Raw genomic sequence first — 26,970 nt, 5'->3', positions numbered from 1 at the left:
CAAAGTGAAGCTATGCTGTATGCAACAGGATAAGCATGTTATGAATTTTTGATCAGACATCAAGTCGCCTCTGACTACTGTTCACCACTGCCATCATTACCTCCATGTTATTCTCTGCATAATCCAGCCTGGGGTGAGGTGTCTGTATCCTTCACAATGATTTTTTTTGTTCTATCTGTCTCAGCCTTATTGTGTTTCTCACAGATGTTAAATTGTTGCTTGTTGCACCCAAAAGCAAGTGCACAGCTTGCCCTGACAGACTAAAAGAAACAGTCATATCAGCTTGAATTTCCCTACTGAATGCAAAGTAATCTGTTCGGCGCAGCGCCTCAAGGCAGTCGCCCTTCCTTTCTCATTACCTCCCCGTTCGGCTTCAAACCTGAAACTGTCACTTACATTCTGATGAGGCTCACAAAACCTCAATGTAAAATCCTCATGTTTCAAACTTGAAGAGACTGAGAGAGTAGCACAAAAAGAGATGAGAAACAGGATGTGGAGGCAGGCTGATGCAAGGTGGAGAAGTACATGGTGGAACTCGCCACTGACTTGGGCTTTCTTGCCAGAGCCAGGTAGCTTTCTATTCTTACAAATCTCTTCACAGGACTGAGTTTGGTGGAGGACGCAGCAAAACTTCAGATGTGAGAGAAAATGGAGTGCGAAGGAGAGCTACATGCATCTGCTTTTGTAGCAGCAGCTGTATTTACACTTGGTTAAATGTGTACAATGTACACTCTCTCTTTGTTGTGTTTTGTCCCAACCTGACTGCACTTGGCTCTGGCTGCTGACCTCACGGCCAATTCCGATAGATGCTAAACAACATCACTAAAAGCAAACAATTTTTGGGGGGCTTTTTATTTGTTAACATATGGCAAAACGCTTTCATTCTTAAAAATTAGCCAATGAAAATGTCGCTTCGTACTGACAGTTCAGTTGATTTATTGCTGCTCTGCGCTTTATTTATACCAGAATGCAACTTCGCAAATTGGATTTAATGCATGAGATGACTTCTTTGCTTCTGAATGCCAAAAACTCACTGTGAGTTGTAAAATGTCATAATCATTTAAGCTATCGATTTAATTAACTTAATCAAACTTAATATTTTCAGATGCCTCAAGCAACAAACATAAGCAGGTCTTTGATTTCTCTCAGCTGGTTAAACACCCCCATCATGTCGTTGGTTTTCTTTGGGTAATAACCCATCATTTGTTGTAATACGTAAAGCAGACAGATTCTGCTGGAATGGCAAAATGAAACTGTGTGTGCCCTACAGGAGAGATGCTTGACCTCTGAGCTGCTGTATTACTTGCGTGTCAGATTTCTCAGAAGACTAAAACTGTGATGATACTGATTCAACCGGATACCCTGCTATCGTCAGCCATCTCTGTCATATCTGGTTGCTGTGCAGTTATAGCAAATTAAGTCCCTTAAAAATCCAAAGCAGCTCTTGGTCATGCCGTGAGGCTCCAACAGTGACCGTCCCTGGAGCAAGTAATGATGCAGCCCTTCGCTCGGGGACACATCCACCAGGTGGACGGATGCCAGGCTGAATCGCAAATGACACACATGACACAGTGCAGGCAGCCTGTAGACGTCTGATTGTGTCCAGAGTCGGTTTATCTTGGGTATTCTCTGGTTACAGTTAAGATTTTATTCAGCATGTCACTGGAGCTGCAACTACACACTGTGAGTGTGAAACACAGTGTGTGTAGACTTGTACCACTCATGTTGTGGGGACAAAAATTATCATATTGTAGTGACCTCTCTCCCTTTTGGGGCAAAATCAAGTCACCAAATTACATATATATTTATGAAGTTAGGGTACAGGTTATAGTAAGAGGCCAAGTAGTCGTTAATTTCAGGTCAGTTTAAGTCTCAAAGAAGAAGAAAACACACAGTACAGTGTAAAAGACTTGAGTCACACCTAATTTCTCTACATATTTCCAGGAAAATGGAAAATAAATTAAGTGACTTATTGAAAAACATGCAAACATAATGGAAATACAGTATATACAAGGGAGGATTCATCCCTCCATAAGACCTGTTGCCACTGATTTTCAGTCCACTTCTTGTGTCATTTGGCATACCTCAGCCTTTTCTCCCTGTTTCCCTTCCTGAAGAATGGCTTCTTGACAGCCACCCTTCCATGGAGCCCATTTCTGATGAGGCTTCAGTTAACAGTAGATGGATCCGCTGAAGGTCCAGATGCATCTCTCAGGTTCTGTGTCAGGTCTTTCTTATTTCTTAAGAACATCTCTTTCAGATACAGTTCATCTGCTGTTATCTTCTATATTTGTTATAGATGCAACTAAAGAAAGTGGACCAAATTATATGTCTTTGCAACAGGCCGCTATGAGAATCATTTTAATTTCATTCTTTGCTATGTTGTCTGTTTTCTGACACAACACTGGTTCATCCCTTAAATTAGGGGCCTTTTTTAATGCTTCACCTGGAAGGGATCAGGTTCAAGTCATGGACGGAAAATTTGTGAAAAAGCCGTCAATGTTCAAAGAAAAACTTTAAAAGAGCTTCAGAAAGCCTGGAGAACTATTGCTCAAGACCACTTTAAAAGATTACAAGAAAGTCTGGCTGCTTGGAAGCAAAGGATAAAGAAATGAGGGGAGACTTTTGCACAGTACTGTGTTATGTTCTTTTAAAAGATGAAAACACAACTTTGAATTTTTCAATTATATGCTATCAATATAAACAGAAACTGAAACTGACACATGAGCGAAACAAGTTTACTGAGACTGGTGCAACCAGCAGTGGCTTTAGTTGATATTTCATTGTTTATTCATGGCTGCATTGATCATTTCAAGACACTCTTTGAGTGGGAGCTTGAAATATGAGATCCTTGGGTGTTTTTGTGCACCTAAGTGCTACCCCCACCCTCCAACCACATCCAGCCTGCATACAACCCATCAGAAACACATTGTGTAAAGCTGGCAGTATTCATTAGATTATAGGCTGCGGCAGTAAAAATGTACAGCTGTGTTTGACAGGCACGCTTAATAAATGAGAAAGGTCTATATTCATAGCTGGGAAGATGCTTTTACTCCATCTGGTTCCAACAGATGGGTTACAGTTCTGCGGGTTTCATAAAGTCTCATGACTCATTAAATGCCTTTACTGCTATTCTATTGTTTATTGCTATTATTATTCTATTAAGTTATTCTATTGAACCTCATCAATCATCCCTGATGTAATTACCGCACTTGGAGGATGTTTATACAGCTTTTTTATTTTGTAAAATAAATAGAATCTTAAAAGATGGACATTCTAGCTTTGTATACTAAAAAATCCATGACATTTTTTTAATTGTATGCCTTTTTTGGATCAAGATATAGAGATATATTGAATGAGTCTTGCAATTGTTATTTCTAAAACAAGTTACTTCACAAGTCTGACTTTACAAATGGGTCTGCAGCTAAAAGAGAGTGTTTGCAGAGGTTAACCAGCTGTCGCACTTGGCTGACTGACACTAAACAAGAGAGCTGTCAGTAGAAACAATGGAAAGGATTATAAAACTCCTCCATGAAAGTATTTCAGGTTGGAGTTTGGCAAAAGATGACATAAGCTGTGTCTCAAAAAGAACAAACAAAATGGGAAGATTATAAAAGGGAAACATACAGGTCAACCTATTATTAACCTATTACTGTCACCAAAGTGGAGGAAACTAAACCTAAACCATCGACTTACACAGAAAAGAAGGTTATGGTGGGCGAGAAGCAATCATAGACTGTGGATGATTGGAGGAAAGGGATATTCAGTGATGAATTGTGAATCTGAACTCAACATGGAGATGATGCTGGAAGTTTTGTTTGGTTCATGTCCAATGAAACATACAAAGATGACTGCCTGAAGAAAGCAAGCTTTGGGCTTATCATTAATCATTGGTGATATGAAGTTGATATCAGGTAAAGGACGAGCAGAGATGGCACTCATTACCTCCACAGTAAAATGCACAGAGGGATATTTTACAGGATGATAATGTATCTCTCCACAGAGCAGAGAGTGTTCAAAACTTTCAATCAGGACAAAACATTTAAACTAAATGAAAGGGGCAAATAAGTACGAACTGGGATTGTTTTTTGACTTCATAACCTTTTCCTCTACTTCATCTGAAAAAAAGATTACAAAATTACAAAAAAAAAAAATGTTTTAAAGCCAGACTGTTATTGAAAATCGTTTAGTGTCGTTTCTGTTTTTTAACCAAATAAAACAGCTGAGAAAGCACATGCGATTCCATCATTTAAAGGTGTTGTGAGAGAGAACAGTAGCATCTTCCTTCCAGTTTCACTCCCTCCTCACTCACCTGAACTCTGGCGCCGAGTTGCTCCTCAGTCCATAGAAGCCGGCCGACAAGGTGAGCAGCCAGTAAGGCACAAACGCCCCGTGTTCACACTCCAGGAACGGTGCCGACCACTTGATTTGGTTTTTGTTCAGAAAGTAGTTTCCACCACTGGAATCCGATCCCTCCGGAACTCTTCTATGCAGGTGAGGCCTCCTGCCATCCCTGAAGTCATTAAACCAGTCAGTCTCCGGGCTCCTGCCGCTCAGCTGACGGTGCGCAGAGCTGGAGAAGTCCTGCAACACCACCTCATTCTCGGTCCTCGTCGCCTGGAGGAAAACGTGGGGGCCCAGCGTTGGCGCGTTCGTGTGTAGGGTCACCACCGCCTTGTGGATTTTGGGGTCCCCTTCGAGGATGCTCTGAACCAGCGCTTGGTACCAATGGATGTCCCTGCGAACGGTTTGCTCGCGGGACCTGTTGGCTTGCAGGATCATATTCAGGAAGTTTGTGGCATGCGTCACGGTATCCAGAATGCTGTGCAGCGAGTAGTGGGAGGCGACGTGGAGGCCGCCCCGCAGGCTGCTCAACTCGTACCTCCGCGAACAGTTGACCTGCCTCAGCGCAGAGGAGTCCCCGGTGTGCAGGAACGCGGTCACCACCCTGGGCAAGTCCTCCTCAATTTTGTGCGCAACCACTGTGCGCTCTGTTGCTGGTACCGGGTAGTAGGTCGGGTGATGGGGCGGCTCCCTGTGAATGTTTTGGGTGCTAAGCACTGGTGGGTGCTTCTCGTCTCGGTCATTATCCGACCACTCCACATAACCGTAGTTTGATCCCAAAACGAGCCCTGTGTGCAGAAGCAGGGGGACGACTATGAGAGCCATCATTCCTTCTCACAGGCGCAGAGGGGAGACCGTGGGCACTTGGCAAAGTGTGGCGCTCATTACCAAAGCCGCTCTCTTTCAGCTGCTTCTGCAGGCGATTAGAAACACTTTAAAAAGCGCACGCCACAGAATGTCCTGGATTTTATAGCCATGGTGTTGCTGAGAGGGATAGGGATCCCCACTTTTCATCCGAACATGTTGCGTCCGCGCCAGAGGGAGCACTCACCTCTGTTTCGCTTCAGAAAATGCAAAAAAAAAAAAAGCTACCCAGAAACCCCCCCTCCCATCCAACCACCTAACTCAGGTGAAAGCTACACTGACTCCTCTCCAGTCTCCCTCTCCATTCCATTCACAGCCAATACAGCGACAATCCAGAGCTGCAGTGTTTCTTCTTACATCTGCACGGAGAATCCATAAAAGAGGAGTAAGATGACGAGGAACGGAGCAAATTGTTCTTGAAGTTCTGCCCCTCCCAATAAAACCCCTAATAGGCCGTTTGAAGTGTCGCCCACCGGCGTGTGTGGTTGTTTCTCACTGCCTGTCTGCAGGAGGTGGGAGGAGCGTGGGAAACGACGAGAGCTGTCCGGTGCTGAAAGTAGCGCCTGTGAGAAAGAAAAGCGAGGGCGGCGCTGGTGATGAAGAAGAGACGTGTTTACCAAGGAAGGAGGTGGAAGCTGGCGATTAGACTCAATCTACAAAAAAAAAAAAGAAAAAAGAAAGCATAAAGTAGAACGGCATGGAGTGACAGGCTAACAAGTGAAAGGAGAACCCAAGACATGTTAAAGGTGGTGAATGCATAATTGGGTCGTATCAGGAAGGATTTTGGGATGGTGAAGTCCATCGTCATTGCTGTAAATTGTAAGCTCAAGCAAATGTGCAAGCGACTGGATTTCACAAGCGCACAGATTTATCAATCAATCAATCTTTATTTATATAGCGCATTTCATACCACAGGCAACTCAATGTGCTTTACATAAAGACATAAAAAATACAACACAGAAAAAAAAATACAACACAGAAATACAGAGCAGGTAATTTGAGTAAACTAACAAAAGCTAACAAACATGGATAAACTTTCCTCTAAGAGGAAGCATTCAAAAAATATAGCTAATAACAGAACGGTTGGTATAATAAATGATAACAGATCTTCAATATATGAATATGACTAAGTTCGCCTCCTAGTGAAGCATTAATAAGATCAGAAACATGGATAAGCTTTCTTTTTAGAGGGAGCATTTAAGAAGCCGTTCAATTGTCCATAAATTAAATTAAAGGGGACTTGGGTAAAAAACTTTCATCTGAGAGGAAATATAAAGGTTTATACAGTGATAATAGGTCTTAATAAACCATTTGAATATGACTAAGTTTTCATTAATAAGATAAACCATTTGAATATAACTAAGTTTTCCTCTTAGTGAAGTGTTAATGAGATAGGGGTAGAATGAGAGAGGAAATAACACATTGGGGAGAGGAGGAGAGAAATCTCAGCACAAAGAAGGAAAACATTCATATCAAGAATTGGGAAACAGTGAAGGAGGTGTGGTGTAGGAGTTGCGTGTGTTATTCAGTGTGCATGTGGGTGTGTGCACGTAAGTCTGTGCTAAACTTTTATCAGGTATTTGTCCTTGACAGTGATGTGAGTATGTCAGCTAGTCCAAAGAGTTTCCACAGGAGTCTCAGGAAGGGGACTCCTGTGGAAACAATTTTTGTTTTTGGTTCAGACAGACTACTGATTGTGCCGTCTATCTTTAAGTTTCTGCTGGTGCGTCTCATGGCGAAATCCGATCAGCCGAATTGTGGAATGTAGACCATTTCCGCCCGGTCCAAGTAATCAATCAACTTTACTCCCAGTTTTAATCCATTTCTCTTCTGAGCCCAGGAATCTCAGCCGGCCTGCGCGCGCGCATCCAGCTTCCGATTCAGCTCATGTAGCATCTCAGTCTGAGCGTTTATTGCTCTTGTGACCCCCTCGAATGCTTTCCACGTTCTCTTAATTTTGTGAAATACCAGGTATCCTCCAACTCCAAATAGCAGGAACCCGAGTATCATAAATCCAAATATATAGACATCTTCGACGTCCTCGGCGTACAGCATCGCTAGATACAGAATTCTCCATTTCCCCCAGGAGTCCATTGAGTATCCAGCGAAGAATGTCCCGTCGGGGCATGAGGGTTCTCCTTTCCCCAACTTTGCATTAGAGAAAATTTGATCAATAACAGTGAGAGACCAGCTGACCAGATCCATCATTCTTGAGTTCGTCTGATATGTAAAGAGATGCTCCAAAAACACAAAAAGACAAGATCCAGACACACTGAAGCAGGGGAAAAAAAAGGGAGGGTTGGGAGCAGAGAGAAAATGCGTCCTCCTTCACCGAGAGCAGGAAGTAAGTTCAATTTAGTTCAATTCTCCCTTACAGAGCCACCCATACTCCTCTTTATACAGCCCACTTATGATGTGGTCACAGGAAAGATGAATTTAAAAGCTTCAGGTGGCCTCATGCATTCAGAGTCTTGCTCACACTCCCAAAATAGACAAGTGCAGGCTAAATGTTTGTCTCAAATCATTTTCCTTACCATGTAATGTAATTACCTAGGATTTATCTATGTGTTTATTGTACATTCACAGAAAAAATCATCTGGTCCTTACAAGGGCTTAGAATGAGGTAAATACAACCTGAGATGAACAAAAACTTCGATGTTACCCTATGTCTGGAGCATTCAGGTGTGTTAACACAATGACAAGGAAGCAAAGACATCAGCAATGATCTTAGAGAAGCAAATGTTGCTGCCCATCAATCTGGGAACGGTTATGAGGACATTTCCAAACTATTTGGAGTCCATTATTCGATTATTCACAAGTGGAAAACATTCAAAACAGTTGTCAATCTTCTCAGGAGTAAGATGACTAGATCCCAACAAAACTATGTGGAACAAATATTATGTCCGTGTTGGGTAATGTGGGACATGTTACCAATAATGAGAGATAGTCAAATTTTTTAAAATCATGTCCAGCTTAAAATGTAAACACACTTAAGAGAATATGGATATTATAGATTAGACCTTTAATAATGTATGAATTCAACAAATATATATATTTTAATGCAACTTTCCAAAGTCCCACCAGCAGTCTGGTTGCACTCCTAAATTCCTATTTTCTAAATGTGCCGTATCTTTTTTTTAAATCAACCTCTTAATCTGAAAAAATGACTGGTCCAAGTTTAGAACTATTCTCTGCTGACCTGTATGATTTGGAGTGCTGCACAGTGTGGTAAATGCAGGTCATTTCAACTGCTGTTACCTTGTCTGACAATCATCTCTGGGTTTCAACAGGAAGACATCCATAGATTGTCACATTTCATTTTGAGTCTTACGTTTCTGTGACTCGCATGTGCTATGTCGCTTCATGTTGTGTTCTCACCCATGTGAAAATTAATCTGGAAATAAAGGCAAATGGATGACAGTAAATAAGTTATGCTGTGTTAACTTGTGAAAAATAGCCTTAACCAAAATGTGGGACATCATCTCAGTTTCAGAGAAAAAGGACAGGGGACCACCTGATCCCCTTACTCGGGAGAGGACATCCCAGGAAATTCCGACCGTACAATGCTCCGAACACAGTAAACATCCAAGAGATGCATCTCATAACTCTATTGGTTATAATGCACAGCACCATGTTTGAAGAAAAGCAAACACAGCATATCAGCACAAACACCTCATACCAACTGTCAAGCACGGTGGTGGAGGGTTGATGATTTGGGCTTGTTCTGCAGCCACAGGACCTGGACACCTTGCAGTCACTGAGTCCACCATGAACTCCTCTGGATACCAAAGTATTCTAGACTCAAATGTGAGGCCATCTGTCTGACAGATAAAGCTTGGCTGAAACTGGGTCATCAATAGAACAATGATCCCAAACACAGCAGAAAATCTACAACAGAGTGTTTGAAAAAGAAAAGAATCAAGGTGTCGCAGTGACCCAGTCTGAGTCCAGACCTCAGCCTGAGATGCTGCTGCAGGACCTTAGGAGAGATGTGCAAAGATGAAAGCTGCAAACCTCAGTGAACTGCAGCAATGATGTACAGAGGAGTGGGCCAAAATTCCTCCACCATGATGTGTGAGTCTGACAACATCAAAAAGAAAATAATTTATTCAAGTTATCGCTGCTGGTAGTATTTCTACAAGCGAATGAATCATAGGGTTGAGTTAGTTTGTCATACATTTTGGCATAGTTTTTGTTCAATAAATAATGACACAGTGTCATTTCTAAAGTGTTGTTGTTCACCTGAGGTTGAGTTTACTTCATCTAAAGACCTGGTGAATACCTGATGATTTTCTTTTTTTTTATCATGTCCTGATGTGTGAGTAAAATGTTTTAATTCCAAGAGGGTTTAACTTTGGTTTGATTAGACTGTCTGTGTCAGTTGATTGATTTAAAAATGCCATAATAATGGCGTGGACTCAGCCAGCACTAAGTAACAGATGGTGTGCTCTCGCTTTTTTGAAACAGTGGAACAAGTAACTGTATAAGCTATAATGCCAGTAGACACCTCAAATGCACTGATAATTGTGATTTGTGTGACCACAGAACAGTTTTCCACTTTGCCTGAGTCTATATCAAATGAGCTTTTAGCTTTGCATGATCAAACTTTAATGTGCATTTGTGGGTGGCACAGTGAAGTGTGTTCACAGGCAATGCAGAGTTTAATGCAGTGCTGCCTGAGGGCCGGAACACCACAGGCATCCAGTTTTAATTCTCACCCATGTCCTTTACACACAGAGATGCCTTCAAATTCTCTGAATCTTTTCATGTTATGTACTGTGGAGGATATGATATTCAGAGTCTTTACATTTTGACATTGAGAGACTTTTTTTTTTAATTTGCTCCACAATGTGTAGATGCAGTTTTTTGCAGATTGCTCCACCTTTGCCTATCTTTACTTCTGAGAGATTCTGCCTCTCTAAGATGCTCTTTTTACACCCAATCATGTTGCTGACCTGTTGCCAGGTAAAATACTTAGTTGTAAGATGTTCCTCCAGCTGTTTTTTTTTTTTTTTCTCCGGCTTACTTTTTCAGTCCAGTTTTTTTCCCCGTCCCAACTTTCTTGGGACGTGTTGCTGCCGTCGAATTCAAGATGAGCAAAGTAAACGTCTCACTTTCAACAGCTATGATTTTCACATTCCAATAAAATATCGGTTTAAGAGTTTCGCAAATCACTGAATTCTCTTTTTGACTTAGAACCTTTGAAAGAGCAGAGTGGGGTCTAAAAATGTTGCTATGGCTCACAAAAGCTCTCCTTTTATCAGACCTGTTTCCCAAACCATTGAATTGTCTCTTATTAAAAAATCTAGTGAGTATGAGAACAATTTCCTTACAGTGCACATGTTACACATGTAGGCAGAGTTAAAGCTGCAGTCTGCAGGATTTGTTGTTGTCATACGTAAAGTCCTACTTTTTGGCATTTTAAGAGTTTACATGATCTATCAGAACGTTTGAAGTTGAAAACGGTGACCTCCGTAGTCGCAAAATGCAAGAAATGCTTATTTTTTAACCGAAAAATAAAAAGTTATTCAACTTCCTGTCCCGCCTCATCAAAACACATGAGAACTCGTGCACGTAGACGTGCACGCCAGATGCGCTTACACGACTCCTCATTCATCAACTCACCTGTCATTTGCGATCATGGAAGACACAGTAAGTAGACAAGCCCGTAATGAAGTTCAATAGTCTAGATAAATAAGCATGGGGACGAGCCTACCTTGTATCGCGCGTGCACAATCGGTGATTGACAGGCAGCAGAGCCCAGCTTGTAAACCTGATTGGTTACCTTTTACCGGTCCGGTCTGCAATTTTGTAAACAAACCTGCTGGCTTTGGAGGGACCTAGCGGGACATATAGGGGAGCTAGAGAACTCATTTTTTTTGTATTGGGGTATTTAATGTACTACTTTCAGAATCCCCGGACAGTTCCAGGCATTGTGCTTGAAAAAGAGTTGCAGACTGCAGCTTTAAAGCGATGACAAAGTATGTGTCAATGTGATGGTCAGTCATTCCTATGAGTGATGATAGCCAATCCTGTCTGCTGTCTTTTGCTGCCCAGGCACATCATGGATACATCTGCCGTTGATCACGAAGACCATGACAGGATCATTTCTACCCGTGCGTAACACCTCGTGCACACATGTCCTTCTGACATTCTGTAGGGCTGATGAGGAGTCAGCCCCTGACTGTAAATGGGCATTAAAGAGTGCTGCTCGCACGGGGTGACTCGCAGGCCGTTGCCATGGCACTGGAAGGTGACGACGCAGAAATCTCACCATGCTGTGTGCTTCAGAAAGTGGTGAGGACGGTAGCTTGTCTGGTCTTGCAAATCTACAACTAGATCAAGAGTGACAGGCTACACCACTCACACACTCACACACACACACAAAGAAAACACACGAAAAAGTGTTGCTTAAAGGCAGGGGTTAATGGACAGATTGATAACTGGTGACAGAATAGACTATGCTGAATTGAAAGTACAGGTACGTGACACAAATCATCATTAATACTTGCAGTCACTCTGCAGATTTGCTTGAATAACCCAGCAGCCGGCAAACCACATGAAAAGAAAGGTGTATATGCTGTGTGGTGTTCACAGCAACGGCGCAAAGGAGACGAAAAGAGCGTACAAAGTGACTGCTCCCGCTCCCTATTCTATCTCCTCTTACAAGCTGCACTGCCTCCCCTGGTCTGATGAATATTTGATACGAGTTTGCTGCTTCATCTGCATGGTTTACAACTTGGGTCCATACATCTGCAACAGTGGTGGAGGCTGGTGTACCAGCCGTTCTTTCACCCACGCTCTCTGTTCTCCCAGAGGTTGCTTTAGTTTTTTCAGATCCGGGTAAAAGAGGGGGGGTAAAAAAAAAAAAAGGCTTTGGAGGAAAGGCGCATTTCCAGTGGTGCTTTTTTTTTTCTTTTCCCCACATTCAGGAGTCTGCCTTTACTGCCGCAACCCATGCAGCGAGCCGTAGCTGAAACTAGTGAAGATGAAAGGTGTAATCAAATTTGAAAATGACCGACTCGACATATGTTTTGAGGGTGTTTACCGTGAAACGCCCCTAATTAAGGAGATGTACTGAAAAGACATTTATTAGAGAATATGTGCTTGAAGCCCCAAATCTCAGGAAGAAAACTGAGAATCTAAATTCCAATGTTTGAAATGTTCCTCAAATTATATCAAGCCATCCGTCGCGATCCAATTTCACACCTACACGGTGTAGAGAATGTACATTTTTAAAGGTGTGAATCATGGAGTTTTTGTCCTGATTTCACAGATGCATTTTACTGTTATAACTGTATCACCTGGTATTAAAACCACCCTCCATCTGTGCTGACGGACATGTAGAAGCTGTCAAATGGGAAATATATGTTTTTTTTTTTACTTTGGTTTGTATAGATTCTCATGCTGTGTTTCATGCAGTGAAAGAAACGGCTATTTTCATTTCTTCCATTGCCCGGTCGCCTCAGGATGGCCTGTAAAGCATCAGAGGCACTGAAGAATGATGCAGACCAGGAGGAAGAGGACAGGTGGGAAAGGAAATGGAAAATAAGGAAGATGATGAATGATTTAAGCGTTATTTCACTTGGAGTGCAAAACAGTCTTTTGCCCATCCGAACCAAAATCTGTAAAATCAAATTGAACAACAAGTTCAATATATATATATTCAGTCAATGTAATGTTTTGTCTGCCAGATGAGCTGCAGTTGTGTGATAAACATGAAAGGCTCTCGAAAACTGTCACTTAATCATTTCCCAAGAGGCTAACGTTAAGAGGATGAAAACAACAAATATCAGCACAATGCACCAGACGATTGGAGTGTATAGTGTACCAGTATAGCACGAAATGTCAGTGTATATTTCTGCCAGTCTGCTGAGTCTGCCAGACCCAGCACTCCTTTTGGTTCATCAAAGAGAAATATTCTTCCATTAGTGAATGTGTATCTTCTCTAGCTTCCCTCAAAGCTCAGGGCCTGGCTTCTAGACTGGGTAAGTCTCCTTTGGTCATGAATAGTTTGTCTCTTCATGCTCTTCATGTCTCTTATGCTGATGACACCCAGCTGTTCAAACCTAAACAGAATGAGGAACTTAATGAATTCATAATGATAATCCAGACCCATCTTCTTTGTTTCACAAACAGTCCAGGCTCCTGTGGGAAAAAAAAATAAAAAAAATTCAAAGTAAGTAATGTTGAAGTAATGCTTTTTTTTTCTTTTTTTTTTAACTATTTGCTATCTTGTGTCCTCTTTGAGTGAGATGACAGATGACAGACATACTGCATTCTTATAAATCACGTAAACTTTCAAAATATCTCCATCACTGAAGATGTCTGAGTCTCTGAGCACATATGTGTGTGTGTGTGTGCTGCAAGAAATTCAGACATCCAATCAAGTTGAGCAATGTCACACCTGACTGCACGCAGACCACCTTGTTTGTTTTGTCTCAAAAAAGCACTTCCTAGTGGAAAGCCTTCAGAATTTGTCTTGTACTTTTGAAGCAACGCCAACAGGAACAGCCAGGCGTGGAATCAACTTGTCAAGAGAAACAAGGGATTTCCAGCTTATGATACAGTGGTGAAAACTTAGATGTCTATCTTGTGAAGTTACACGTGCTTCCACACTCTCACACCAAGGCATCACTCACACACAAATATATTCCTTACGACATGTTTGCTTTCTTCAGAGCACAGGTTGACATGTTTACACCAACTGACCTGCACGGCACGACGTCACTCTCTAATCAAATAATACAGCGTTGTCTCTGATGCCATCTAGCGGTGGATCTGTGTCAACTGGTTGTGCAGAAAAATCTTACAGCTGCTGATACTGAGGTGACGACAGAAGCCATGCTGATTCACTGACCCGTTTGGGTGTGTTGCTTTACACAAAGATACATGAGTCCAACGATATACACACAATCAGTTTCGTGTCTGTTTTTTAGATATGAAAAACGTATTTTTACTGTGATATAATTACAACCCATATTACAAGTTGTCCGGAACTTCCCCACCCTGAATCCATTGTCACCTCATATCTACACTTGAATTGCATTTTTTCCTGAGATTTCAGTAAAACTACATATTCCGACAGTCCACAAAGGCAGCATATTTGCAACTGCCAATGACAACGAAGGAGGTATATGGCTGCAGTTTGCTGTGAGCTACACATTACATAGCCTTACACAACTTGAATCTCAGTGAAACAGGTGATATTTTAATTTTTTATGTTGGCAGTGTTTACAGTCTTTTTGAACAGTTTATGACGAAGTGTGCCGCGGTCTGTGTGACTGGATATTTTTTTTAGTCAACGTTAAGCCTGCACTTGCCGTTGGAAGTAGCTAGCGGGTGTTTTGTCATGAGCTGCTAATAATTGTTAGCAAACGTTCGTTAACTGCTAGCAGGGGAAAGCATCGAAAGGTATTTACAGCTTGGCGAAATGTAAAAAGTGAAGATGATGTAATCACGTGACCTTTGAGTTCCCGTGAAATGATACTCGGTCAACAATGAACTTAAGCTTAATTGATATGGTAAAATATCCAGACATGTATTTGATTCTAAGACAGTTTAAAGCTGAATATTATTCAAAATAAATTATGTCACTTAAAGACTACTTTGAACCAAACCGGCAAACGTGTAGTTTTAATTTTTCTCGAAACGAACGTTAGACAATGACTTTGTTTTATATATCTATCTATATACCTATATACTTTGAATTATAAACCTTGTCACTACAATAAAACTACGTTTCCGGCCGGAGAGTTATGAGTCCTATGACATGACTTAACAGGTACACTGAGCATGTACCCATGAGGCTCCCATGTCTTATATCAGAGAGAAATAGGCAGTTAAAAATGGGAGCAGGATTTTTGTTATAGAAGAAGTGGAAAAAAAAAAAAACTGAGACATAAAAATTAACAACAGGACAGCAACCATGGCATGACACACGAGGCACAAAGTATCCAAAATGGATTTAACCAAAGTTAAAAACTAAGTGGACAAAAATTAGAAGTAAAAGGATTGAAACTAAGAAACGTGTGATACAAAAGAAGCACAGCTGTATGACAACTGGAGTTGGGCCAGAAAGTGAACATAATGAGGTGCAAAATGACCAAAGAGGGCAGCAATTACCAAACCAGCACACGAAAACAACAAAAAGAAATTCCAGACGAAGTGCAAAGTGACCACATTGTGATACAAAGAAAATTAAAAGAGCTAAAACTGGAGATGCAAAACAACCACAAGTACAGTACGTCTTCGAGGTTGTTGGTTGGCTTGTTTCTCTCCCTGTTGAGGTGTTTTTGTCCTCGGCAACATGAAGTGGTGGCTCCTTTGCACTGCTGTTTAATGGTAGCATTCACTGTGTTTGCTTTGTCCTGGTACAGGGACGGCACCTTTGAGGATTCCCTCATGGATCCCCCCCGTCAGTCCCCGAAGGCTAACTTGAATCGAGAGCCGAGGCGCGGCCAGGGTCAGTCAAGCACTCCTCCTCAGAAAGATGCCTACGCCAGGCTTCTTAGCCAGCACCACAGCAGTAAGTTCAGTGTGTATTTGGAGCAATATGCAAAGGACTTGTCGTTCCAAAGAGAGGGAAACGGTCCCGGCCCAGTGCTCGGAGTCCAGAGCGACGGGCTTAATATGCAACAACAAATGAGGGACCAGGTGCCTAATGATCTCTCCAATTCGACTGACTTCTCCCTGTCCTCTGTGAAAAATAAAGGAGGGGAGAGTTCGCTGTCATTATACATGGAGAAACTAAGCACTCGCAATGCTCAGCAGGAGTGCGAAAGGAAGCAAGGTGTGTCTGACAGGCAGCGGCATGGACAGAGAAGGGACACCACCACCAGCCAGGATGGAGATATTGAATCGGGAGAGGAACTTGGTTCGACAAAGCCTAATGTTGCAAAGAAACACCAGAAGCCGCATAAGAAAAACAAGGACGCCAGCAGAGATGTTGCCTTGAAAGAGGCCGAATTACTTCCGGGGCTTCCGCAATCTCCAAAGAAAGCCAGTTCAAGCGAGGAGAAGTCGAAGAAGTCAAAGAAAAAAGTCCCGCCAAAGCAACCCGATGAGGAAAAAAACAGAGAGGGGGTATTAAAATGTGGCGTCGAGACGCAGATAGCAAGGCCCAAATCTCCTCACGGTAAAGACAAAAAACTACAGCAGCCCAGAAGTAAGTTGTTGGTTCGTTTTGTTCTTTTTTTTTTTTTCATCTCAGAGAATCTACACACGATAATACGCTTCGTGAGGTCAGTGCATCACTGAGTTGTGTCTTTTTCAGCTTCAAGTGCCAATTCTCCTGCCGACAAGAGCAAGAACAAAGGAGGAAGAGGATCAAAGAAACAAGTTTTCGAACCCTACATGACCTCCGAGGAGGTGTCCCATGGCCTCAAGAGAGGAGAGCTCGTTCAGGTATGAACCAATGAGCTCTTTGATGGCTGGAAGTTTTCCGCTTTAATCTGAAGTTTGTCTTTAGCTCTTGTCAGCTCTGATTACATGACATCATGTGTTAAGATAAACAGTTTTATAGCCAACCTTTGGTGTGCTTTCTTTTTCACCCAACTATGAGCCAGTCGGGTCAGTGTAACTCTCACGTATTTCCTCTACAGGGGCAGTTGAGAATCAACCCCAAGAAATACCACGAAGCTTTCATCCCATCTCCCGTAAGTTAGTTTGTCCTCATGGCCTCAGTCCAAAAACTTCCCCGGGCACGTTACAAAATGGTGTCCCTCTCGAAAAATGTTGGTATCCAAAGTCGAAAACGGGCAGGAAACGAGCTTTCTTTCTTTTTCCGCCCTCAGGATGACGCGCGGGACATATTCCTTGATGGCATTGTGGCCCGCAACAGAGCGCTGAACGGAGACGTCGTGGTGGTGCAGATACTCCCTCGGGAGCAGTGGAAGGTAAACACTTTTCAGTCTGTACCTTCAGTATTAAACTATAGATGCATTTTAACGAAAAATGAAATCTGAAGCCAAATTCGTGGTAAATGCGTCAGTTAATGACGAGGCCGTGTGTCTGTAGGTGGTGAGATCTGACACCGACTGTGAAGGCGCCAGCGGGTCGGACACTCAGGTGGAACGCACGGCGCAAACGGCTCAGAAGAAGACGAACCACGCGCCGCGTCGCGGCGTTGCCACGGAGGACCAGTGCAGCGACCAGGAGGAACTCGTCAGCAAATATCGGAGCATGTCGCTTGCCAGCGCAGGTACTGTGAAGATGGAGGGACGGCAGCGGCCGGCGCAAAGCATAACGCAGGAATTAGGGCGGGGCAATAGGGGCGAAATATTATATCCCAGGATTTTCAGCTAAATATATCGTAGCCTGCAGGAAACGGTGTTTTCCTTTCAAATTTCTGATTATGATGTTGATGATGTCACCAGGCATTTAACTGACTTAGTGCAGTTAATCGGCTTCTTTGCTACCATCTCTGCCCTCTTGCAGTGTGCTTCAGTACATGTTCATGTTCTCTCAGTTAATCTGAATAAAAAGCGATAGTGCTGCATGTTCACCAGCACCCACTTATCGTACAGATTCAGCGGCGTCTGATTGAATCTCAGAGGATTAAATCTGTGTTTTGATGCTCGTTGCTCGTGCTCACGGGGCCGTTCAGCACCCTCCAACTAAATGTGGCCGCGGTTTGTCCAATGCCGCTTCAAACTTTGTTTTTAATGAGGACAAAGTTGGCAACAATGAGGAAAAGTTGTAAGCTGTCTTCAGCTCACCTTGTGGCAGGCAGAGATGGGGCTGCGCCGTCAATGAGGACAAATAAACATTTTGTGTCTGTTTTGGGGAAAAATAGTAAAAAATAACACCTTTTTGATGCTGCTCTATTTCAAAAAGATCAGTTGAGTGTCCGTTTGAGTTTTTCCTACTTGGTCTTCTGTAGATCTATCAATACACAGAAACTCAATAGATACATCTTAATCTTTTCCTTCCCCTTTGCGGTATTAGCGGAACATCTGGAAGACTCCTCAACACCACGTTCCAGTGGAGGAATTCTCCAAAAGACTGCTAAAGTGAGCTGTTTTTCTTTCCCACTTCTCTTTCTTTTTCCCTCAAGTATTACTCAGAAAATAACCACAGAGCTGCATGCTTTCTGCTCAAAGTAAAGCGCCGACAGGCAAAGGCAAAAAAAAAAAAGGTTTGCTGCACTTCACCAAGCAAGCGATAAAGACCTCTTCAGTCCAGTGAGCGTTAAGAGAAAGCGTTTGATTCAGTCCAGATAAAGCCCTCATGGGTCATAACACGTTTCTGCTCCCGGCTTGTTTCCTTAGATCACCAGCGCTGTGTTTTGTTCTTTAGTGGCGAATTGTCTCTAAAGAAAAAAAGATTTCACTTTGAATCCCTCCTCGTTTTTTCCTCCAGGTGGTTTACATTGTTGAGAAGAAACACTCGCGAGCTGTGACGGGCTTCCTGAAGTTCCTACCAGATAAACCCTTTGCCATGTTCTCCCCCGTCGACCACCGGGTGCCGCGCATTAATGTTCCCCTCGCAGACTGTCCCGAAGATTTCTGTTCCCGCCCCGGAGACTACACCAACACCTTGTTCATCTGTCGGATCGTCAACTGGGCAGCCGACAGCAACTTTGCAGAAGGGTGAGCGTCACATGTGAAGCATTAGAGGAAACCGTTTGTTGTTGTTGGACAGCCGCGCTGATTCTCTGATCGTTCTCCCTCAGTTTGCTCGCTAAAACGCTGGGCCAAGCCGGAGAGATTGAACCAGAGACTGATGGCATCCTGATAGAGTACGACGTTGATTTTTCTGAGTTCTCTGACGAAGTGTTGGACTGTCTTCCGAAGAACCTGCCCTGGGTCATTCCACCCGAGGAGATGAGCCGGAGGAGAGATCTCAGGTTCGAGTTGAACCCTTTTGAGTTGCTTACTATTTAATTTCCAAACAGTTTTTTATATGTAGCTCTCTATCTGATGTTTAGGAAAGAGTGTATCTTCACAATTGATCCTGCGACAGCCAGAGATCTGGACGATGCCCTGTCCTGCAAACGGTTCCCAGATGGTAAATGGCTGTAATAAGTATAGATGAATGGTTCTGATGTATGGAAACATATGTACAAGACTAACTGTATATTTGCCACACAGGTAACTTTGAAGTTGGAGTTCACATTGCTGATGTGAGTTACTTTGTGGAAGAAGGCAACTTTCTGGATGCCACTGCCAGCCAAAGAGCAACCAGTGTGTACATGGTTCAAAAGGTGAGTCATCCTGAAATCCTCAAGTCAAGCGAGTTTCATCATATCAGCGCTCATCAACTGTTGATGTCTTTGTAGATCAGCCTCTGAGTTGTATCTCTTTAGTCCTGAATGTGTTGCGTTCTGTTCCTCTTCAGGTGATTCCCATGTTGCCCCGGCTGCTGTGTGAGGAGCTGTGCAGCCTGAACCCTCTCACCGACAGACTCACCTTCTCTGTCATCTGGAAAATCACGCCTGAGGGAAAGGTACGTTCACATAAGCCACATGTGGGTGTGTCGGAGTGGATTCCGAAGGGTGATGTAGCACGGTTGGAATGACCTGGTTTCCTCTCCACCCCACAGATCCTGAGCGAGTGGTTTGGCCGCTCAGTCATCCGCTCCTGCGTGAAGCTAAGTTACGACCATGCTCAGAGCATGATCGAGGCCCCAGAGAAGTTATTCTCCCCCGAGGAGCTTCCGCCTGTGGACCCCGTGCACCCTATTGACGAGATCCACCAAGCTGTGCTCAATCTGCACTCTATTGCCAAGCACCTCCGAGCTCAGCGCTTCTCAGGAGGAGCCCTGCGGCTAGACCAGGTTAGAACTGCTGCCACAACCACGTTCAACGTTTTTTCCTGCGGTTCAAATCAGGGAGTAAAACTCTGTAAAGGCACTTTGTTGCAGTTAAAATTCTTGTCAGTTCGAGCTAGGGGTGGGCGATATGGAAAAAATGTTGTATCACGATTTTTTTGCATAAAATCACGATTTCGATTTTTTATCACGATCTTCCATCCAAAAAAAAAAAAAAGAAAGACCAATTACAGTAGAGTTAAGTCGACATGCTGAACCACAGAAGAGCTAAGGAGTAAAAGAAAGAATTTGGCAATCAACACATTGTAATTCAACTGTAAGCCAATTCAAGATGAAAAATAATGATCTAATTAATGACATCTGACACAGTGAGAGTGAAGCAACCGGAACTAGAAAAACGAACCACTGATGACGACTTGACTCCACCTGTTAGAAAGCCCATGTTGTTTGGTTATTTTCAGTTAAATACATTAATTACCTCCGCCAAGGAGGTTATGTGATCGCCCGAGTCTGTTGGTTGTCTGTCTGGATGTTCGTCTGTTCGTGCTGCAATCTTGCGACCTGCCACAAGGTGGCGCGACCTGGCGGAGGTCTGCACTCTCTGAGTGCATTTCTAGTTTATATTGTGTTTTACGGTGAGTTTTCATACGTCCAACGTTCGTGAACGCACCATAGACGTTCCGATGTTCCTGAATGTACCGCACCTGTGCGTGAGACGATGTTGCTGTAAAGTTTCGTTTCTCCTCCCGATGCAGCAGTGAACAGCTTGTAATTTTCCCTTTGCTGTTTTCACCTAACATTAGCCTGTACACCCTGGGTTTATTGTGTGTAAATGCCAGAAGAACCACAGCCAAATAAATCCACCACAAACTGGACATCTGTATCCGTGTCTTTTAACGGGGACACACACCATACACCAGCATTAAAAAAAATAATAATAATTATTGCGCTGATTGGCAAAGGCGATCTATACGGTTTCTCTAATTTGGTAGATCGCCTGCGATTCTCCACTCTTCCTCGCCAGTCACGATTTTATATCGTCAGATCGCGCACCCCTAGTTCGAGCTGAAATTCTTGCTTTTAAGTCCTTTAAGAGAAAGACAAAGTGGGACTCCATCTTTTACTTCACCTCTTCAAGAACTGTTTCTCAGTTAGACTAAAACTATCCAATCAGTGCCCGACAGCCTCCATGAGCATGATCTGAGGTCATCAGAAATTGTTATCCAACCCAGCCTGCCGGATAGTGTATCGGCATCCCTTCTTCATGTTGTCATAGTTACAGAGTGGCTCCGAATACACTGTAGCCACCGAGGGTAAACGCACGACTTTATGTTAATTATGTTTGTTGTAAAAACGGGATAAGTCTGAACAAAAGGGGGAAAACGGGACAAAGCTGGACAGTACGACAAATTAACCTCGAGTTTTAAATTGAGATTTCTTCACCGTTTAACTTCGATCATGGCCCCAACGTAAAAAGACCACGTGATCTGACATCTTCTTACCTGGGCCAGTTTCTTAAATTATTTCTTTGTTTGTTCTTTTAGCTTAAACTTTCTTTCACCCTGGACAAAGAGTCGATGATGCCTCAAGGCTGCTATGTTTACCAGTACAGAGACAGTAACAAGTGAGTCATTTCTGTTCAGTCTGTTCTTTTCTTTTTCTTCTTCTTCTAATGAAATGTATTCCTGAATTCCCCCTCGCTCTTCTTCATGTCCTTCAATCTGCTCCATAGATTGGTGGAGGAGTTCATGTTGCTGGCTAACATTGCCACGGCGAACCACATATATCGCAAATTCCCCGAGCTGGCCCTGCTCCGGCGCCACCCGCCACCCAAAGCCAAGATGGTGGATGAGCTGCAGGAGCTGTGCAGCCAGCTGGGAATCGACATCGACTTGTCTTCTGCGGGAACGTTGCACGTCAGTGAAGATGTGGCCGCGAGTGTCTAATCTGTCATAAAGCATTTAAAGATTCAATTTGATTTGAGCTAACTTTGTTAAAGCTTTGAGGAGTTTCTTCAAACGCTGCAGTCTGTTATTATTAATATTCACTGTGATTTCTCTCCACTGGATGCATCTGAAGCTCCGCTGTTAACGAGCTGATGTCGTTTCTGCTTCTTCACCAAACAGACGAGTCTCAACACGCTTCTCGGTAACGATGAGTATTCCAGTGCCAGGAAAGAGGTGCTCACCCACATGTGCTCCCGACCCATGCAGGTAACGACTGATTCCGCGGTTCAGAAACCCTTTGAATGGTTTTAGTTTGGATATTTAATCTGCATCACCATTGTTTTACAGATGGCGTTGTACTTCTGTTCGGGCGCGCTGAAGGGCGAACAGCACTATAAGCACTATGCCCTCAACGTTCCCCTCTACACACACTTCACGTCGCCCATCAGACGCTATGCTGACATCATAGTGCACCGGCTGCTGGCATCCTCGCTGAGTACGTACCTTTTTCCACAAAGAGCTCTTGGACATGCAAAGATATGCCTTTTAATCAAAGGACAGAGTTTCTGTTGTGCTGAGAGACGTGTGCGTTGACAGTAGAAATGAAGAAAAGAACAAAGCGGCCTCAGTTCTCAGCTGACGTATTGTTCGCGCCCCTCGGTGTTGTTCTGGTTACTCATTTGCGTCGGCTGAATATCTGTATGCAGAATGTGGGCCTCACATCGGGCTGTCCTCGGGGAAAGTTGAGAAACAGTCGTCCCACTGTAACGACAGGAAGACTGTGTCCAAGAGAGTCCAGGAGCTCAGCTCGGAGCTCTTCTTTGGAGTGTTTGTAAAGGTGAGCAAGCCGGTCACCAAACACGAACATCTTAAAAACCAAAAAAAAAGAAGAGAAATCGATGTTTAAAAAAAAAAAAGACACATTCGACCATGATTTCAACAAAGGATTTTTACACCATATGCTCAACGAGTCACTATTTCTGAAATGCAGGTGTATAGAGAAGCTGTGGCTCCTATTTAGACTTTTATCTCAAAAAGCAAACGTAAAGGGGCATTTCAACCAGCAGCATCCTGAACTTAAACTGAGAGTTCTAGTCAACTGAAATCCTAAAATGCAATATGAGCCAAAGCAATACTTTCTAAGTGTTGGATGGACGCTTTGTTGGTCTGCCCCTGCAGGAGTGTGGCCCGCTGGACTCTGAGGCCATGGTGATGGGGGTGCTGGATCAGTCCTTCGATGTGCTGGTTCTCCGATACGGAGTGCAGAAACGGATCTACTGCAAGGTCAGCTACACTTCAACAGTTTGATTGATGGTATTGATTTCTGAACACCCACAGGCATCAGTTTCAGGTTAGACTTCCATTCGTTTCAGCCGCGATCATGACTGTAGATTACTTTCAGTTCAGCCACAAAAACCTGACTGAGGAGGGTGAAAAGACCCGTCTGAGGAGAGACTTTGTTACAGTACAAAACAAAACCAAAACGCCAGCAGAGGGATATGTTTCGTTTTGCTGAAAGTGTAATAAACACTGGTCTCTGCTTGCAGTCTATATCAGGCCTGGCTTCTTTCCATCATCGTAAAGTGGGGAAGAAATCTGAGCTGACTCTGGTCTGGCTCCCAGAGGACCTGGAGAATCCCCCTGTAGAACAGGTGAGACCCACTAGCTCTGACACTTTTTTTTTTTTTTTTTTTGGTGACTGGTATTATGGAATTTCAGGTATCATTTCTAGTAAAAAAAAAAAAAAATTTATTCCAAAACCAAAATAATCCGAGTTTCTCATTTCTGTTCCCAGGTGATCTGCATCTTTTCTCTGGTGGAGGTGCAGCTCAAAGCGGACGAAGCTCCTATGAAATACAGCGCGGTGCTCAAGAAGCCCGAGGACGGGAGAGCCTAAAAAAAACAAAAACGCTTTGATGTATATTTGGAATTGCACATTTTCTTTTGTTGATGATTAGAATCCTAACTGACACGTAGTTTAGGAGTAGTGCCGAATGATCGCGAGAATCACCAGTCAGATCAGAGTCACACCTCACCGAGTTCCCATCCTGAGTGGAAGTCTGTTGAAGGTTTGCTTCTTCGTATTCTTAACAGATTCACAGCAAATGACCAAAACACACATTAGAAACCTTATTTTAATTCTTTTACTAAACCTAACCAAACATAAATGATCTGTTACGTTGTTTTAAAATGTCACTTCTCAGCCCGTCATTCAGTGTGAGCTTCGACTCTGGTCTGAAGGTGAAGAAACTCAAAGCAGCAGTGAGTTTTGATTTTTGCTGTTGATTTATTGACCTGATGAGGTCGGTTTTGATGTGACATAACTGTTGCGCCAGATGCGGTAAATCTGATTTTTAACATTTTTTTTAATTTAATGTTAGCGACTGGATTCCTAACATGACACCGAGAAAAGACTTGTGTTTTTTCTCTTTTACTCTTTAGTTGCTGTAACTTTAACATGCAACACGCTTAAAACAAGTCGTACGTTTGGAGATTCTTAATCATCGGTGTGACCTGAACGGCTTCAGTTGAAAGCATCTGGAACTTTAATGCTCGGCTCTTCCTCGGTTCTGATTTGTAAGACGTCTGAAGCTCCTCCGAGGCCGTGAGCAGAGCTGAGACGCCTTCAACCACCGAGGAGTCCAGCTGCTTCCCACTGGAGCTTTCAGTAGAACTCTGAACAGGTGCATTAACACTCACAGAGAGGCTAAGTAACAGCGACCTCCTGACCTTAGGGGCGTAAGTGGGTGTGTTTCGGAGCGTTTGCCTCTTCAGGCAAACATTCTGCAGCGCAGCTCACAGGTGGTTTCTTTTACTTCCGTTCTTACCAGAAGGTCTGGTGAGTCCGCCATAATCTCCCGGTCCAAGCGAAGCTTCGTGTTTTCTGTATTTATCGCACAAGTCATGCCAAAGTTTAAGTGCTTGTCAGCTGGAGTTGTTTTTAATACGAAACGTGAAACACGAGCGTGAGCCGCTGCTCGAAATGGTCGGAGGCCTTGAGGTCGTTATGAATTTTGTGGTTTTGCTAATTTGCTTCAGAGTACTTCCACTTGCCTTTTGTGTGTTCTTGTTTTTTTTTGTTTTTTTTTTTCATGCTCAGGTTTCAGGTTTGATTTGTGCAGCATAAAGGCTCGATGGACCTCATTAGAATTGGAAGTGAATTCCAGCCTTTATTTAGCCAAGTGTCTGCATTAAACCAGGGCTGAATATGAGTCGATGTCACCTGTCTGATTCTGCCGTGCTACGGTGGCTTCTTTTGCCTCTGTTTTCAAGACTGTGTCACTTCATTTAAGCCCCGCCCACCTACTAGTTAAAGGACAGCACATGGTTTTGTGAAATGACACAATCTTTGATTGGTTTTAAACCATCGCACAAAACTGTAGTGACGGACAGCAGGTCGTGTTATATGTTTGGGGGGGTAAAAGAGTATAATTGAGTTCTTAAAAGAAAAAAATTCATTTTGCAAAGTGTTATTGTCACCTGTAATGGGCGGTCCGTGCTGTACTGTATTCATTCAGAGCTCCCAAACAGCTGTTGTAAGAAAAATACACGTAATAACCCAAATTGTTGTTGTTTTGTTTAGTTTTTTTATCACCTGAGAACTGCTTCACACATATCTGCCTTTTTGATTGAGTCACAGGGATGGGGGGGGAAAAAAAAAAAAAAAAAAAGCTCTAACCCTCCTTATGTGACCTGCCCTTTTCTGTTTACTTTATGTGGCGAATAAACAGATGAGCTGTTTTTGTTGCCAAGGAGTGTCTTTCATTTATTAGTAATAAACCAACCAACCCCCCCAGCAGGCTGAAACTGATAATGACACACACTGAATCACTGTTTTATCAGCTGATTGCAACTATGACTTAGTTTAGAAAACATTTTATCATTTAAATTGACATGACTGCTGGGTTATTATTTTTCTAGAAATGGACATTGTCATATTTCAATAATAAATACTAATTTAAAAAAAAAAAAAAACACTGGTCCCGTCAGACCACAGTGGTAACACAGTTTAATGCTCCCTGAATCCACATTTTCACGCGTAAGCGGGAGACTCACGTCGATGCCACGTTGTGATGTCATTTATTTGAGAATCTAACCACGCCACAGTGGCGCTGAGGCGCCCTCCCTTTGGACCACCCGGTGGTGGCGTGCTGATGAGGTGATGATGTGTTTGTTTAGAAGGGTTTTCCATTCTCCACTTTGACCACCTTACAGTAACTTCCTTATCAGCTCTGAACACGCTGATGTAAATGAATAATCAGCAGTGTCTTCCATCCCGGCCAGGTCCACTGTTAGGACTTTAAACCTACACGGTTACTGCTGTTTTAAATGTAGTGCAGGTATTTCCTGTTAAAGCAAACAAAGCCGAACTTGAGGGATCCACGACTACCTTATATCATATTGGAAAACAGATTGAATCATAACTTGTCACGCATATAATGAAGCCTTTTATGAGCGAAATGTCGCCTTCCTACCCTTCGTGTAAACTAATCTCGTGTTTATATCTTTATTGCAGAGGCAGAGAGACGCTCAGCTTTCTTATATAGCTCTCCTCCGATTTGGGTCCAAAGGCTGCACATAAATTCATTACAAAACTCTGACCCGGGTAAATTCGAGTCAAGGTTTTTACATTAAGTATTATTCAACTTTAATATTTACTGATGTGGCGTTCTGCTTATGTTCTAACATGGTTTCAGCCATTTACTTAAACATCTGTACTGGATTGCTTTTGATGATCAGGTTGCACATCAGTCCATTGCCGTGAAAAACGATGGGGGATTCAAACATTGGAACCAATTCCATAAGAGATCATTTCAAGTTGGCAAATTTCCCAAAAGCCATAATCCAATGAATGCCTACAGAAAGATAACTCCTTAAAGAAATAAGGTGGCCTTACACCTCTGAGCACATTTAATTTCCTCTCCGTCACAGCGAGTCCAAAGTCAAAGCGCCATAAAATCTCACCAATAGGACAGGTGAGTTTTCTGCTGCCTCACTGAGTCAGACTGTTCGACGTCAAGACAGAGCCAAGTCAGAGGACTAA

The 26,970-nt window shown here is 43.0% G+C and overlaps 2 protein-coding genes across 3 annotated transcripts in view; one reads left to right on the top strand and one right to left on the bottom strand.

Moving 5' to 3' along the window:
* Positions 1–5,725, bottom strand: part of gpr158b (G protein-coupled receptor 158b) — a 91,937-nt gene extending 86,212 nt beyond the window's left edge. Inside the window, exon 1 of the mRNA XM_075483899.1 lies at positions 4,313–5,725. Within this exon, the coding sequence (XP_075340014.1) occupies positions 4,313–5,172 (860 nt within the window). The 5' untranslated portion in view covers positions 5,173–5,725. The remainder of the gene's footprint in view (positions 1–4,312) is intronic.
* Positions 5,726–14,326: 8,601 nt separating this feature from the next.
* Positions 14,327–25,667, top strand: dis3l2 (DIS3 like 3'-5' exoribonuclease 2). Of its 2 annotated transcripts, XM_075483898.1 has the most exons (22): positions 14,327–14,411; positions 15,588–15,736; positions 15,923–16,375; positions 16,484–16,614; positions 16,812–16,865; positions 17,004–17,105; positions 17,227–17,410; positions 18,157–18,221; positions 18,571–18,800; positions 18,884–19,057; positions 19,139–19,218; positions 19,302–19,414; positions 19,549–19,656; positions 19,753–19,986; positions 21,525–21,604; positions 21,713–21,896; positions 22,107–22,193; positions 22,275–22,422; positions 22,634–22,764; positions 23,106–23,210; positions 23,474–23,578; positions 23,722–25,667. In XM_075483898.1, exons 2-22 carry the CDS (start codon positions 15,613–15,615, stop codon positions 23,821–23,823), a joined length of 2,994 nt encoding a protein of 997 aa, XP_075340013.1. In that variant the 5' UTR covers positions 14,327–14,411; positions 15,588–15,612; the 3' UTR covers positions 23,824–25,667. The 2 variants fall into 2 exon arrangements, with proteins under 2 accessions (XP_075340013.1, XP_075340012.1); XM_075483897.1 differs by having other exon boundaries at positions 15,588–16,375.
* Positions 25,668–26,970: the final 1,303 nt, after the last annotated feature.

Source organism: Odontesthes bonariensis, chromosome 14 (genome assembly GCF_027942865.1).
Source record: "Odontesthes bonariensis isolate fOdoBon6 chromosome 14, fOdoBon6.hap1, whole genome shotgun sequence".
Classification (NCBI taxonomy): domain Eukaryota; kingdom Metazoa; phylum Chordata; class Actinopteri; order Atheriniformes; family Atherinopsidae; genus Odontesthes; species Odontesthes bonariensis.
Note: the sequence above shows the minus strand (reverse complement) of the source record. Positions and strands in the feature narration are given on the sequence as shown.

Coding starts and splice junctions, on each gene's coding strand:
- dis3l2 (XM_075483897.1), top strand. CDS start 15,613: ATGGATCCCCCCCGTCAGTCCCCGAAGGCTAACTTGAATCGAGAGCCG. Junction 16,866..17,003: donor AAGCTTTCATCCCATCTCCC/GTAAGTTAGTTT, acceptor TTCCGCCCTCAG/GATGACGCGCGGGACATATT. Junction 17,106..17,226: donor TCCCTCGGGAGCAGTGGAAG/GTAAACACTTTT, acceptor GTGTGTCTGTAG/GTGGTGAGATCTGACACCGA.